The 14,533-nt window shown below is 45.6% G+C and overlaps 2 protein-coding genes across 2 annotated transcripts in view; one reads left to right on the forward strand and one right to left on the reverse strand.

Annotated features, from left to right (window-relative positions):
- Positions 1-1,355: 1,355 nt before the first annotated feature.
- Pmar_PMAR028631 (hypothetical protein) lies at positions 1,356-2,378 on the reverse strand (the record flags this gene model as incomplete). The annotated part of the gene is made up of 1 exon (XM_002787324.1): positions 1,356-2,378. The coding sequence occupies one exon, from the start codon at positions 2,376-2,378 to the stop codon at positions 1,356-1,358; it is 1,023 nt and encodes a 340-aa protein (XP_002787370.1).
- Positions 2,379-5,544: 3,166 nt separating this feature from the next.
- The window catches only part of Pmar_PMAR028632 (cathepsin b, putative), a gene marked incomplete at both ends in the record, with an annotated part of 10,252 nt that continues 1,263 nt past the window's right edge, over positions 5,545-14,533 (forward strand). Inside the window, 19 exons of the mRNA XM_002787325.1 lie at positions 5,545-5,591; positions 5,792-5,921; positions 6,260-6,413; positions 6,484-6,565; positions 6,606-6,702; positions 7,017-7,125; positions 7,933-7,991; positions 8,105-8,194; positions 8,243-8,335; positions 9,057-9,119; positions 9,164-9,216; positions 9,361-9,435; positions 9,802-9,857; positions 10,141-10,277; positions 11,752-11,944; positions 12,587-12,702; positions 12,748-12,818; positions 12,864-12,945; positions 13,300-13,423. Coding sequence (XP_002787371.1) covers positions 5,545-5,591; positions 5,792-5,921; positions 6,260-6,413; positions 6,484-6,565; positions 6,606-6,702; positions 7,017-7,125; positions 7,933-7,991; positions 8,105-8,194; positions 8,243-8,335; positions 9,057-9,119; positions 9,164-9,216; positions 9,361-9,435; positions 9,802-9,857; positions 10,141-10,277; positions 11,752-11,944; positions 12,587-12,702; positions 12,748-12,818; positions 12,864-12,945; positions 13,300-13,423 — 1,831 coding nt within the window. The remainder of the gene's footprint in view (positions 5,592-5,791; positions 5,922-6,259; positions 6,414-6,483; positions 6,566-6,605; positions 6,703-7,016; positions 7,126-7,932; positions 7,992-8,104; positions 8,195-8,242; positions 8,336-9,056; positions 9,120-9,163; positions 9,217-9,360; positions 9,436-9,801; positions 9,858-10,140; positions 10,278-11,751; positions 11,945-12,586; positions 12,703-12,747; positions 12,819-12,863; positions 12,946-13,299; positions 13,424-14,533) is intronic.

Below are 14,533 nucleotides of genomic sequence, written 5' to 3' on the forward strand. Positions count from 1 at the left end.
CAATGGCAGTACTAGACTTTTCAATACACGATGCACGCACCCAAAATATCGGCACCATAACAGGGGGGAACTCCGTAATCCGAAGGGTAGTCGCAAATGTTGGAAATACCACTGGCCGACATGATTGCACAAGAACTTTCGATCATCTACATGGACGGGAATATGGCGGAATGCTGAAGCTATGTCAGTTTCAATCCAAACCAATTCCTCATTTGGCGATCTTCTTTTCTGCTGTTGGACCAAGAAAGCTGCCGATGCTATACCAGGTAGACATATAGTTTCTTCACACCTGATTTTCTCATTGACTCCGGATCGCCGAAGGTCATCAATCAGACGGACTTTGCCATTCGGCTTGGGAACACATGCTAGCTTGGTTATGACTGCACCATCCGGAGCCATGGGTATCTTCTCCATACGGCCTTTATCGACTTCATCATCCAGCGTTGCTTGAACCAAGTCGGCTACATTATCAGCAGACTGATAGTTCCTCCATACCTGACCATCTTCGTAAGAGAGTCCAAAACCAAAGTGCTTGGGACCTTTATCCTTCGGCCACAAACCAGTTGCACGAATAGGGCGTCTGTATCCAATATTACAACCGTGCTGAATCTCATCACATATGCTTAAATCTTCAGGTATACCAGGCTGGGAAATAGCAGTCAAAAGATCACGTGTAAGTCGAGCTCGGATATTGCACGCTGGAGATCTTACAGCGGAACCTCCGAGAATCGACGCAAAAGAAAGGGCTAGTTCTTCAGCATTCTTGTGGAGAGCGACCGAGAGAATCGGCTCATGAAATGGACACCTTTCACCTTGCGCCGATCGAGAGAGCTGACTCCAGGTCGAAAGCTGTTCTAGAATACTTGGCGTGAGAACATCCGATACAGCAGCTTCCAGAGCGTCTTGCAGTTCCTGGATGACGCGAGGACTATCCGATGAGGGATTCTTAAACCATGTACAGTATTCCGGTCTAGAAGAACCATCACTGAGCCTTTCAAACACCTCGTCCTTCCAGTTTCCTCTGGAGGTATAGGCTGTCGTGTTGTAAAAGCTCAAGTGAGCTTGCTGCTCACCGACTTTATCAGCGAGATCAAATAGATGGGCTTCTGCCTGGTCACGACTCTCCATCGCTGAATCGCGCCGCTCTCGACGACGTTGATTTCTCCTTGTTTTGGCTGCAGCAGAACGAGTTCTCTTGGGCATCGGAAAAATTTGCAAAAGCTGACAAAATAAGCGACTCAACGACATTGTGGTTCGACGATCGAATATCCAGCAGGATTCACTGACTTGACAAGCCTATTCAACTCAACATCTCTATATGATATGAGAGAGACTAGATGCAGATTTAAATTGGGTTATGTAGACTTTGAGAACCCTTGGGGGTTGAGTTCAGGTTCAGAAGCTGAATATGGAGCCGATCTCTGAGAACCTTTCCCTTTCCCTGTGCCACCTTTTCCTTTTGCTCCTTTTCCTTTGGACCCCTTGCCCTTACCATACGAAGAAGACTGATCAGACCACCTATCAGTTTGTTGCAGCAGAGCTCGAGAAACTTCCATGTCTAACTTGGGTCGAATATAGGCTTCATCACTGAACATATCCTTCATAGATATAGCCCCGCTAGCGATTGCCATCGCACCGGACTTGCGGTATCTCGCCTCGGCGTCAATAACCGCCCGGACGGACTTCACAGCGCTGAATAAATCCGCAATGTGGATAGCATACGATACAAGATGACCCATGTCGACTTGTTTCCTACCAGCGTCTGATAGTTGGAGTGCAGTGGCATATCGGAAGAAGCACTCATCCCACTGCCCAATTGATGTAATGTAGGAGTTTTTACCGACCGAGCGTCGATGTTGTACAACTTCTCCAGTGACAGTTGTAACAGTTTCCACTTGATTATCATAGACATGCTTCGGAAACCGAAAATCGGACAGATCCACGTACAACAACGGATTATCTTGGATTTTCTTCATAGCCGGCAGGGGGGGAAGCATATTGGGCAGGAAACTAACCTTAGTTTCTGCCTCATGTGCAGCCTTACACAGCGCAGAGAGATCCACCATCATCTTTTTGGCTTTCCCCCGTTCTTCCGTCAGAGAGCGTTCATGTAGCAGACGTAACTGGTTGGATGCTTCCTGTGCTGCACCCTTGATAACAGTCTTTACATTATGCTTCTTCTGATCAAGTTCGGCAGCTGCTACGCCTTGGCAGGCATCAGAAGTTACTGCGGCTATGGTGTCATCACTTATAGAGGACAAGAGTAAAGCAGACACTATGCCATATAGCTCCAATGAAGCGACTATCTTCGATTCCCACACATCGGCATCCTGCTGACCTTGAATGGTGAGGTGTATGATGTCTTGAACCGCAGGCATATATAGAGGGGATCCCAAAAAAAAACCCAAAAAAAAGAAAAAAAGAAAAAAAAACAAAAAAAACAAGGCAACTTTCACTATGAACGAGTGGCAGATCGTTGAATATTCTTGGGTTCTGAATCAGCATCTCAGTGCATACCCAGAGTTTCGAAACTCCGATTCAATTCCTTAGCATTACTTTTTTTAATAGACATCAGTAATCTTACTGCGAATCGAACGTACAATCTCCCGTGAGTCCATCAAGTGACATAACCACTATTTCACTCTTTCTATCATATTAACGAAGCGAGTGAGATTGACTACTTGACCAAACAATTCATATCAACACTTTTCTTTACAGTACTAGACGATTGACTCTAAATATGAGCGTATGGACAACTGGACAAATGAAAAAAAAAGTGCTCATGGAAGGCGGGAAACGAAAAGGATGAACAAGGAATGAGGGAACTATGATAAGAGCATCACGAAGAATTCATCGAGAGAACCATCGAGAGTCCCACGACACGCGACGAACTGATTTGGAAGAAAAGATCTAAAATGTAATCTAATCAAGCAATGGATTACCGCACAGAAGAAAGCAAAATACCATGCTTTAAGCAAAGCATGTCAGCAAGAAAAGGTGGTCATCTCTTTCTGCATGCTGAATCGGGCAGCATGGATTTCCTTCATTTTTTTTTGGCATCGACTCTTGATTAACCAATCCGATAATAGTATCATCATAATACCAAAGAGCCAGCTTATCTGTAGGGAACATGCTAGCATTCGTCTCTAATCATCATTTTTCTCCTTGACTTCAACCTTCGACTAACCAGTCCGGTAGCTTCACAAACCAAAGGATGTCGCACAGACTTTCATCACAGCAGAGACCTGCTATTACCTGGGATTCGTAGTCAATCCTCTTTGAGCGCGGATGCCATAAGCTCTCCGCATCAAAGATTCATGACAATGAAGAGCCCCATAGGACCCTCACCGATCTAAGCAGCGGTTGAGGGATAGCCATAGTTCTCACACGGGTGAACGTGTACCTCCCATGTGAAAGAACAAGGCTTAAAGTTAGCCAAGGTCTGGTGATCACCAGACAACCAATATCATACTTAAATCATCAGCACCGCTGGAAGAGGTGCACTAGCTTCAAGCTAGTAGCTCCAGCTATGCGCAAGATGCCTCAATGGCTTATCACAAATCACACAACTACCCTCTTTTGCGTTGTGCAGGAGTAGGAACTTCCTCTACTACTAGAATTTCACTTTCGTCGATCAGCCGTAGTCGATCACTGCCAAGAAATGCGTAATTCACACCTTGTGGTTGCATGTACTACGTGCGCTAAACCTCCATCCACCGTCATGTATCGTGTGATCTCATAGCTTAACTGGTTAGGGGTGTGCTTCCACGTGCTCGAAACAGGGGTTCTATTCCCGGGCAGGGTCATACTGATACCCTGTATAATATACAGGTATAGCGCACGTAGTATATATACAGTGTATATATACTACGTGCGCTATAGTATAGCTATACCTCCTTGCACCGTCTTATATTGTATAATCTCACAGCTCAACTGGTCAAGGATACACTATCACTTGATCAAAGCTGAGGTTCTATCCCCCGGCACGGTCATTCTAAACACCTAAGCCATCGCAAGCAGCAGAGGAGGTTTACCGTGGCGCGCGCTGAAGTCGTGAATCAAGGTCGAGAATCAGAATCAGGGTTTGGTACCGGGGGTCCGGACCCCGGTACGAATCAAGGCAAAATAACGTGGAAAAATGGAGATACTCACGGCGTGAGTATGATTCGGAATCACACGCTGAGTAAAAATCTGATTCTGAATCTTTGGCGTTCTCGAGTTGAGTACAATACTCACGAGTAAGAGTTTTGAATCACAATCATGTTGAAAAAATCTAGAATCATGATTCTTACTCACTGGGTTGAGTAAATACTCTGACTCGTTGATTCACAATCAGAATTAATGGCTGAGTATGATTCTGAATCAGGAATCATGATTCTGAATCAGGAATCATGATTCTGAATCAAGAATCGAAATCAACGCTTGAGAGAAATCAGGAATCAGGAATCGTACTCGCGAATCCTGAATCTGAATCTGGGATCAGTAATCATACTCACGGATCATGAATCTCACTCATGAATACGGAATCTGAATCAACACTTGTGAATCATGGTGTGAGTCGAATCAAAATCGGAAATCAGATAGTGAGTTGAATCAGTGCCTGTGATTCTCGAATCAGTATCCGCATACCGCCCCTGATTCGTGCAAGTGATCGACCGTGATCGGATCACTGATGAATCGTGAGTCGTGATCTATCGATTTTAGGTCACTGATCCATGATCTACGATCCCGATCCAAAACTGACAGGATCATGGGTGATGTGATCTACGGATCACGAGAATGATCTATGATCCTGTCCCATGATCCCAATTTTATTGATCTGAGTAAAAAAATCAGGTTCATGTCATAAAATCATCACATTGATCTTGATGACGTGATTTTTTTCTCAGGATCACGCGTGGATCGGTGTTGTCACGATGATGATGATGATGATGATGATGATGATGATGATGATGATGTCTTAGTCCTGTCAATTATTGATACGAAATTGACATTCAATTTCGTATCAATCACTCGAGTGTTGACGACTCCAGGGTTGGGTGGGTTCATGAGCGTCCTTAATTCTCTGAACGAATTCGTGATGAAAAACTAGATATAGGGCAATTATGGATGGACAACACCGAGTTGACAGGTGGTTCTCAACTCATGATCAACACAGTCATTATCAGCTATTGTGATCGGTGTTGTGACTCACGCTGGCATTTCATTGACGTTGGCACTCTCACATCGGCACACTCACATTCAATGTGAGTGTGCCAATGTTAACGACTTTTATTGAGGCGCCCAATTCCAATAAGTGTATAATGTAAGGGGAATAGGCTCATCTTACAGCAGACCGGATAGCTGGAAGGAGCATGTGTTGGCTTGTGTTAGTCTCGTTGAGTCCTGAAGTGTATTATCTTTCATTACTTGCCTATCAAACGCGAACGCGCTATATCTTAGCTGAGTCTAGCCCAGTTGTTGTCATGCAGCGAGCGCCTGGGTTAGATGGATTGATAATTCCTAGTCTACACACTTTTCCTGATTAGATCAAAAGCGATACTAATGTGCCTCCCACTGGGAAGAGCGAGACAGTTCGTCGCGAAGAAAAGGTAGGGCATGAATCAGTTGATGTGTCGTTATGATCTGCTAGCACAATAAAGTGACCGAATAATTTCAATCTCATTCCACTATGTTATCCACTCCTTTTATTTCATTATTTTTATTTTTACTTTTTCTACTCAATAGCATAAAATTGAGATATAACGTAGTATGATGTGAACTCAGTTGGGTGCTGAGATGATCGTTCCAGGTGGGGGTTGGTGACATCACCACGCCTCGATCCAGAAGCCGCATTCCCCTCGAGTAGTGGTAATTCGAGGATGCATCTGGTGAGGAGGAAGAGGGAGGCGGATGCTCACCGCAGGCTTACACCTTGGGAAGTAGGTGTCTGATGGCTACTTCAGACGGTTGTGATAGAAAAGTATATTTCTAATTTGTTGCATTTCGAGAGAATGATAAAAGTGGCTGATAGTGTTCCTCTGTTATGCGGTAAAGTAGGTCGTTGAATATAATATTCATCGTCGTATACTATTCGATTTTTCAAATTTTACATCATTTATGATATTTCAAAAACTCTCGTTAAGGGGAATTGTTCGAGCATATCGACTCTTCGATTATAAAATTATTATAATTGTATGGCTGCTTTTACGCGAGGGATGATATGTTCTTATACACGTTCTATCACTGTCTATGGGTTTTCTCTGAGAAAATTTCTCAGGCATCTGATGTTGTCAAGATTCTCGTGGATAAGGTTCCTGATAATTGCACGCATGCACAAGCTTTGGAAGTTGTAGCTTCACTCACCGGAGAGGGTTGCTTGACGGAAGAGCTGGGAAGAGAGTTGGCGACTGATGAGGCCGACTTTTCACCAAGTATGTGGCATCTTAGGTTGCCGTCAGGAAGATACGAATTATGTCGTGATCATGGTCATTTTGTATTCAGTTGCGAATTTGTTTTCAAGTCCGGAGACTGACGTGCCTTCCGCGGAACTCATTCGAACAATTACAGAGGAGTTTCCATGGAAGTGGGGATGCTCCAATGTTATTCGTTTATACTTGTCTCAGGTTTCTCAGTGACGAGCGTCTGCAGCATATGGTTTATCGACTTTCCAAACAAGCGGAGAAATTGATGACCAAAGGGGATTTGAAAGGAGCCCAGGAGGTGAGTGTCACTCACCTCCTGACTCCCTATCAATGACACCTTCACTCACTGAGTGAAGGTGTCATTGGTAATGACTTGTGCATGGTATAAGTGTTCATTAATTCCACTTTGCTGTTGGAAGATTCAGACTTCAGAAGTACGTAGTCGTATCCGTGATGAAATGTTTTACCACGGGTAGCATCTTGGTCACACAAGGTGTTTACATTTTTAATGCGATCAGGCTAATATCATTCGATTCTGTGGATCCCTGTATTGTTATATTGATAGAGTCAATCATTGACTGTAAGCATTGATTGTCAATGCTCGTTGGTCAGATGAGTTTAAAGGCGTTACGCTTTGAGGGTTGTAGAAGCCGAGCTGTCGAGACGGAAAAAGCTGCCAAGCCTTTAGTATTTCCCGAGACTAATCTGGATCAAAGAACTGGTAGAAGACACCTTGTGGGGTTTTGCAGTAGATTGTATTTTGTGTCAGAAGAAGCGAGGAGACGATTGAAAAGGAGATTAGATACTTTCGCACATTCGTTTATCCGTGATGGTGTTGTTATTCGACAGACGGCGTCCATGAGCTGATCGGTGTTGTCATGATGATGTTGTAGTTTTAGTCCTGTCAATTTCATATCGATCACTTGAGTGTTGACGACTTCAGGATTGGATGGGTTCATGAGCGTCTTTGATTCTGTGGATAACCTTGTGATAAAAAACAGCTTTAGGGGCAATGAGCAATGGACAACAAGGAGTTAACGAGTGGTTCTGAGCTCATGATCAACACAGTCATTATAAAGTATATGATAGGCTAGCCGAACGACAAGAATCATAAGGGTCACAGCATTAGGGCAGGCACTTGTAGAGCACAATAACTTGGCACTTGCAGCAGTAGAGGCGAATAAAGAACACGTCAGATTCAAATATGACTGACCATCAGTCACTGACGGGGTTCCCTACAGCTGAGTCGAGTTTGTTGGTAGCAGCTTGCCACGATGCTGATGACATATTCGTGTGAACCTTTTGTATAAGTCTACGACTACAGCATTTCCGGTGCAAGTTTCATATGTGTCTAACTTCCATGTTCATGGTCAATTCGATTGACTCGATCGTGCTTGTAACATTTTCAAACTCGCATGGGCAATGGTGTGATAGGCTTGCAATGTGGAATCGTTATAGGCAGTCCTCGGAGACTTCATGATGAATACAGTTTATTGGACAGCTTCCTTTGTGATGAGAGTATCCCTAGGTTACGCTGCGAGATCGGGCGCAGCGATAAGCTCGCTTTTACAGCCTGATGAGCCTGGAGTACGTTACAGGGGAGAGAGGGTCTTTCTAACAGTACTCGTTTTCAACTAGCGTTCTGGACAGACACGAGCTGAAGTTGTGAATCGGGACTATGGAACAATTTCGGGTTTTAGGAAAAGGGGCCGCCACAGCGCGATGCCTTCAGAGAGAACCTGCAAAGTATTAAAAGAATCAGTGAGGAACGGAAGACCAAGAAAATCAAAGTTGACTTCTCCCCGACTGTTATGTGGTGATCAATTGTTCGACTTCAGGAAGAGGAAATAAAAAGACAAATCCCTTTCAAAATAAAGAGGTTCGCAGAAGTTTCCTCTCGGTTCATGCAAGAGAAAAGAAGTATTGACAAAGTAAGTCTTCTACGATCGTGGCTCAGCTATCGTGATCGGCGTTGTGAGGAGATGTTTTACACTACTGTCTGTCCTAATTCTCAAATACTTATGATATTTGCCGTCCTGGCTATCCTAGAGTACGCTCTATAGTTACTTTAATGATCATAACTTATAATTCACAAGTGAATGACAATTGCGGAGCGAGCGAAGCGAGCGGAACGTATTCTCTCACTTCACGATAACTTTGTGGGTGCGTGCGTGCGTTTGTGCGTGCGTGCGTAATACCGTATTGCATACGCGCTGCGTATGCAATAGCAGCTGCTCCGAAAACCGCCGAAAATTAGTTGCGTTAGAAATGACGTCCGTGGGGATCGAACCTGCGTCATCCATTTTCGGCGTGCAAGTCGATCGAGTCAATCGTTCTTGCGCGAATGACGCGAGGTCCGCCCCTTCTCCGGGAAGGCCTCGCTCGTTAATGACTCTTGTTTAGTCGTCCGACCCCAACAGGTGTGTAATGCAAGAGGAATAGGCTTATCTTATAGTATACTGAATAGCCGAAAGGACCATGTGTTGGCTTGTGTTGGTCTCGTTGAATCCCGAGTTATGTCATTTTTCATTACTTGCCTATCAAACTCGAACGTACTGTAGCTTATCTGAGTCTAGCTCAGTTGTTGTCATGCAGCGAGTGCCTGGTTTAGATGGGATGATAATTCCTAGTCTACACACTTCTCCTGATTAGACCAAAAGCGATGCTAATGTGCCTCCCACTGGGAAGAGGGAGACAGTTCGTCGCGAAGAAAAGGTAGGGCATGAATCAGATGATTTGCCGTTATGATCTGCTTGTAGGTGAGTGGCAACTGTATGGAAGTCCCACAGGGCGTGCCTAAGGTTCATAAGGAGTTCGGACGCATACCTAGATAGTGAGTGATGCGTTTCCTTCTTACCAAGAGGAGGCGAATCATCGAAACGCCACGCACGCTATGAAAAACCCTAGTCGAAGACAAATGAGCGAAAATTGTGATTGTAACGTTGTACGTTCTCAGCATTACCAGGCGTGATCGAGCACGCTTGCGAGAAATCCTGGCAGAGCAAGAGAAACTCAAAGAGGCGCCTCCTGGGTGAGCCAGCAATTATCAAATTCAACATTCGAATTGTGCAAGGCTCGCACTCAGTCGAATTAGTTCAGTAAAAGGAGCTCCGAAACTCGGTGATTAATTCTCGAGTCTTGCATTTCTTCCCGTGAAGAATCTTCATACTGCGAAACGTAAAGTTATGAAATATATCAGCAATGACAACTTCCAATGAGTGGGAGAATGTCCATCGTTAAAGACTCGGAAATTCAAAGTTGGTCACGAAGTTTTGGAACCCTCTTCATTTATTGAGTGCGGAAAACAACGCGCTCTTCACAGTAGTCGCCCTGTATTTCCGGTGAAGCAACCACGTTGCTTCATTGCATATGACCTGCCCCATCGTCGGTCCCTCAGGTATCGATATATGGGTGAGGATGAGCAGAAGGACGTCCTGAATAATCTGAACAAACGTAGGTTGTAGGATGGTGTTCTGCGAGACTTTTCTCAAAGCCGAATTCGACGAGGAAACCACTTGATGATAATTATATGAGTTCGCGATGAGCTGCTCACCGCGGAAGTCGGGCAAGTTTCCTTCGTACGGGAACTTTGCACTTGACCTTTGTATTGAATCGAAGGGCGGTTGTCGAAAGTCAGCGTACTGTTTGAGGTGTTTACGTCAAAATCGGTTCGTACCTATAGAGATATACAAGATGCTTCGAAACGCTCTCAACTGTTGTAGCCTAAAACTTGTAGGGAAGACCGAGCTAGAGAAAGAGTACCTCGGTCTCCCACTGCGTATTGAACGCGAACGGCAACGGGAAAGACAGAGAACGATCGAGGCAAGCATTGCGGAAATCGATGCTGCTATAAGAAAGTTCAGCGAGGCGGATGTAAGTTGATCCGGTGTGCCCGGCGGCCGCGGCTGAAGATACTCGCATGCTCAGATTCTAATTAAATTAGACGAGTGAACCTCGACCGAAGCTGGTATGATGAGTGTTGATCGCATTGCTCGTGTCGTTCATGTAAACCCTACTTTTGCGTGGATAGTTGTGTAGGACAGCTTTTCCCTACACTTGCGGTGTATAGTAGCTCTTCGGTATTCCTGGTTGAAATTGACAGAAACTAGAAGCTCTGTACTGGTGCGTGATTTCCAGCGGATTCTTAGGTCATTGTGGAGCCCTCATCCTGGGAATTGTAGAAATCCTTGATCAACGGGTGATTTCCCTACATCACAGAGCTCTCAAAGCCTTTCTATGGGAGATCGAACTAGAAGGAAATGAGTCATCTCGAGGAGGGCATCATATCGCTGAACATGTAGGAGAGCTTCAAGCTCCTCAAGCTTCAAACGTAAGTTGCGGATTCGAATCGCTCTGCCGCTTTGAAATTGGCTACCGCACCGCCCAACGGGCGAATTGAGCTCTCAGACAGAGGCACTTGCATGCAACTTTCACACAGTCACGCCTCTTCAAGTGCCGACCTTGAAGCCTGAGATTACTATTTCACAGGTATGTCAGTTGGAGACTTTCCTCGAGGGTGCTCATTCTTCGAGAGTTCCGACGAGGGGATTCGTCTTGTCGAGTCCAAAAAGCCAGTGGTAGAAGATTTGCCATCGGACTTCGACGCCAGTCAAAAGTTTAACTATTGCCTTGATGCCATAGGCACGGGAGCGCCCGTGCTTTCACGATTTACAAGAATAAGCGGCGCCGGGCGAGCGATAAATTACCTTGACTATTCACGGTTTCCCTTGAAAATCTAAATTTACCCGAGTTTTTAGCCATACAAAGCTCTGCCTACGATCTCGCTGACTCGCGCTTGGAACAGTGAGGGAGCGAAGTAAGCGAACGAGCTCCGTAGAACGCTCAGAAAGACAAAGGACCACGGAGGCTCACCCCAAGCATACGTGCGCACACGCACACGCGCACGCATCCAATGCTCATCGGTCCAATCGGCCATCTTAAGCGTAATTGTTGCTTGCGTGACCTACAAAGTCAGAATGGGACCTAACTCCACTAGTCGTTTCGATAAGAGATAGACCAACTATACGCCGCAAGGGGCATGAAAATGGTTTCTATCCGGAGAGAATCTAATTGCAGGATACCGTAGCCGAAGACTACTAGCCATTTGCAATTCGGTCATGACATCAGGTTCATGCAAAATGATTGGTCATCCCTTGACCATCTCGCTATGTTTCCTAATCCTTGTAGTTTGGGGCGACGACGTGAATCCCCGAGCCCTATTCGATCATATTATGAAGAATTTCGGTGGGATTACTTGACGTGTTCTGGCCTCAAAGCTGTCCTCTTGTCAGGGTCTGTCTATACTCCCGACGAAGATGAGCAGCATTTTCACCGTTTCACAAATCAGGTGGAAGAGGAACTTCTGCAGACAGGCACATCGCCTGAGCGCTTGGTTGAAATCTTCAACGACACCAAGCCGGTCTTACTGCAATCCGTAGTTGATACTATCAACTCGATGCAGGATTCATGGACTGCTTCAAAGGATCAGCCGCGTTTCAAGGGTATGTCACAGATCCAGACCTTCAGTCACACCGCTTCAAGTGACAAACTTCAAGCCTGAGATTACTGTTTCGCAGGTATGTCAGTCCAAGACCTTCCTCGAGGGTGCTCCTTCTCCGAGAGTCCCGACGAGGGGATTCGTCTTGTCGAGTCGACCAGGCCAGTGGTAGATGATTTGCCACCGGAATTTAACGCCAGTCAAAAGTTCAGCTATTGCCATCATGTCATCGGCCATGTGAGGTGGTCTTCGTTGTTGCTTCCACGGTCACTTCCTGATAAGGATGTATCGCTCAGAGATCAAGGAAGGTGTGGTAACTGTTGGGCAGTATGCCCCACTGAAGTTTTAAATGATCGCCTATGTATCAAGTCCAGGGGCAAAATCAAGGAGATTCTATCCGCTGGTTACGTCACTTCTTGCTGCAATCGCGCACATGGATGTCTCGAGTAAATTCCAACCACGAATAATGGCTACTCGGCATCGCTTGTTTCTTTCAGTCGACTGTTCCTATCGCTTGTTTTCATGTGACTGAGAATTGAGACATATCTTGTTTTCAGTTCGAATGGTTGCTATGGTGGGACATATGTTGAAGCCATGAGTTTTTTGAAAGACTATGGCGTCGTGACTGGTAGGAATCTCTACTGTAGATCAACTGATCCGTGAACATCAATCCTAACCCTTGAAGGTAATGACTTCAAGCCACAGGGTCAACTGAGTGAGGCTGATGGTTGCTGGCCGTATCCGTTCCAGAAGTGCAACCATGTACCAACGGAAAAAACTGAATACCCAAAATGCAAGGATGTGAGTCAATCACAGGATCTCGTATGATAAATTCTCTGGCCGTAGGCGGCTCATCCGCCTCTCCCTCCATGTCGGACAACGTGCACCAACAAGGCATACAAGAGGAGCTTAAAGAAGTGAGAGGAACTCAGATGGGGAACTGATATTCATTTCGACGTCAGAGATGTTCACCGAGCGAAAGGCTGGAGGAAAGTGTTAAATAATGCTCAGAGCGTCAAGCAGGAGATATTCGATAACGGCCCAGTAAGCTGCTCAGTCCATGTACTTTGACTCGGGAATGGAAACTTCTCAAAAGTTTTGAGTCAAAACTCCTGTGAACCTTTCTTGTGAAGTTTGAGCATATTCCTATCAATTGGTAGAACTCCTACCGTAGGAGGGATTCATCCTCATTCATGTGATCTCAAGAATGATGTACCCTGCATTAAGTCTCGATTGCGTAGGATCTTTCTTGGATGAATAGCCCGAGCCCACGTTCAGACGAATTCGGACTCGAGTTGAGTCATTCAACGAGTTGTTGCAAGTATGATGCGTTTACGATGCAATGCATCGGATGCATGCACGGAGCGATGTTATGTTTGGACCATTTTGCCGTTTCAGGTCTTCAGCGCCTTCAAGATGTACGAAGATTTCAGATATTACAAGTCTGGAGTTTACGTGCCAACGACCGAGGAATTCCACTCCTTTCATTTAATCAAAATTATTGGTTGGGGAGTCCATCCCGGTGGAGAATATTGGTGGGCGGTCAATTCGTGGAGCGCAGAGTGGGGAGATCGTGGACTAATAAAGATGGCATTTGCGCAGAATCGTTTGGAAGAAACAGCACTTTACATAGAGCCAGATATGTGATCAGTGGATCGTTCAGTTCGTATCTTCAAATTTTTCCGCTCGTATCTCATTCAGTTCAGAATCGTCGAATCTATTATTATCTGCTTCGATTCTCAAGGCAGATGAGCTTGAGCTACACTAAATCAGACGACGCTAATGGTGCGAAGCTAGCTGGATGTTTCGCAATATACCGTTGGGATTTCATTCGATTCGGATGTCTTCTTCCTTCTTTACTTCGCCCTTCATGTTTTGTTTCACAATTCGGAATCGTCAGTCCTGACAATTCCGGTTGGAATTTTCAGTTGGAAGATGCGGTTTGGACTTGGTACGCGAGGTCCTACAGCCACTGCAATCACTGACTTTCGTCATCCACCGGCGCTGAACGAGCTAACGCTGAAAAAATCAATATACAATTTGTATAATACAAAAGAGGTCGCTCGCGCTATTCTGGCGAAGCGGTGGCGAAGTGGCTACGTGTGATGTCCGACTCCACATGCTCTTGCGGGAGTTCCCCCATGCGCACCTCTTCGAGCACCGAACACGATGATGAGGGCGATGACATCGCGGAAATAACGACTGCGAGATGCCACTAGTATAAACTAATGCACCGTGAACGGATCTCTATTGTCTGTGCGAATGCATCGATATAGCCCATAGGACGGCGCTGAACGCTCGGGCCGCTCGGTCTGTCTGTCAGTCCAAAGAGGAAAAACCAACAACCGTCAAACTCGAGATCCGGACGATCTGAGCCATAATTGGTCCTGAAATATCTGACTTCTCGTGACGGAGCAAACCCGAGGACGTGGCTGTCCGACGGGTGTGAGGTTACTCATTCTAGAGTTGAGAGTCCGACCAACCTGAGCTCATTAATGAATCGTTCATCATGAATCTTATATTTTCGGCGTCGGGCATCAGCCGGTGATCATCAGCGCAGCACCCCACGGAACTGCTCTGATCCCGTGATCGTCCCGGTTCGGATTCCACTGTAGGTGATCAACCCCCCTTA

This window comes from Perkinsus marinus, assembly GCF_000006405.1.
Source record: "Perkinsus marinus ATCC 50983 genomic scaffold scf_1104296929422, whole genome shotgun sequence".
Lineage (NCBI taxonomy): Eukaryota > Perkinsozoa > Perkinsida > Perkinsidae > Perkinsus > Perkinsus marinus.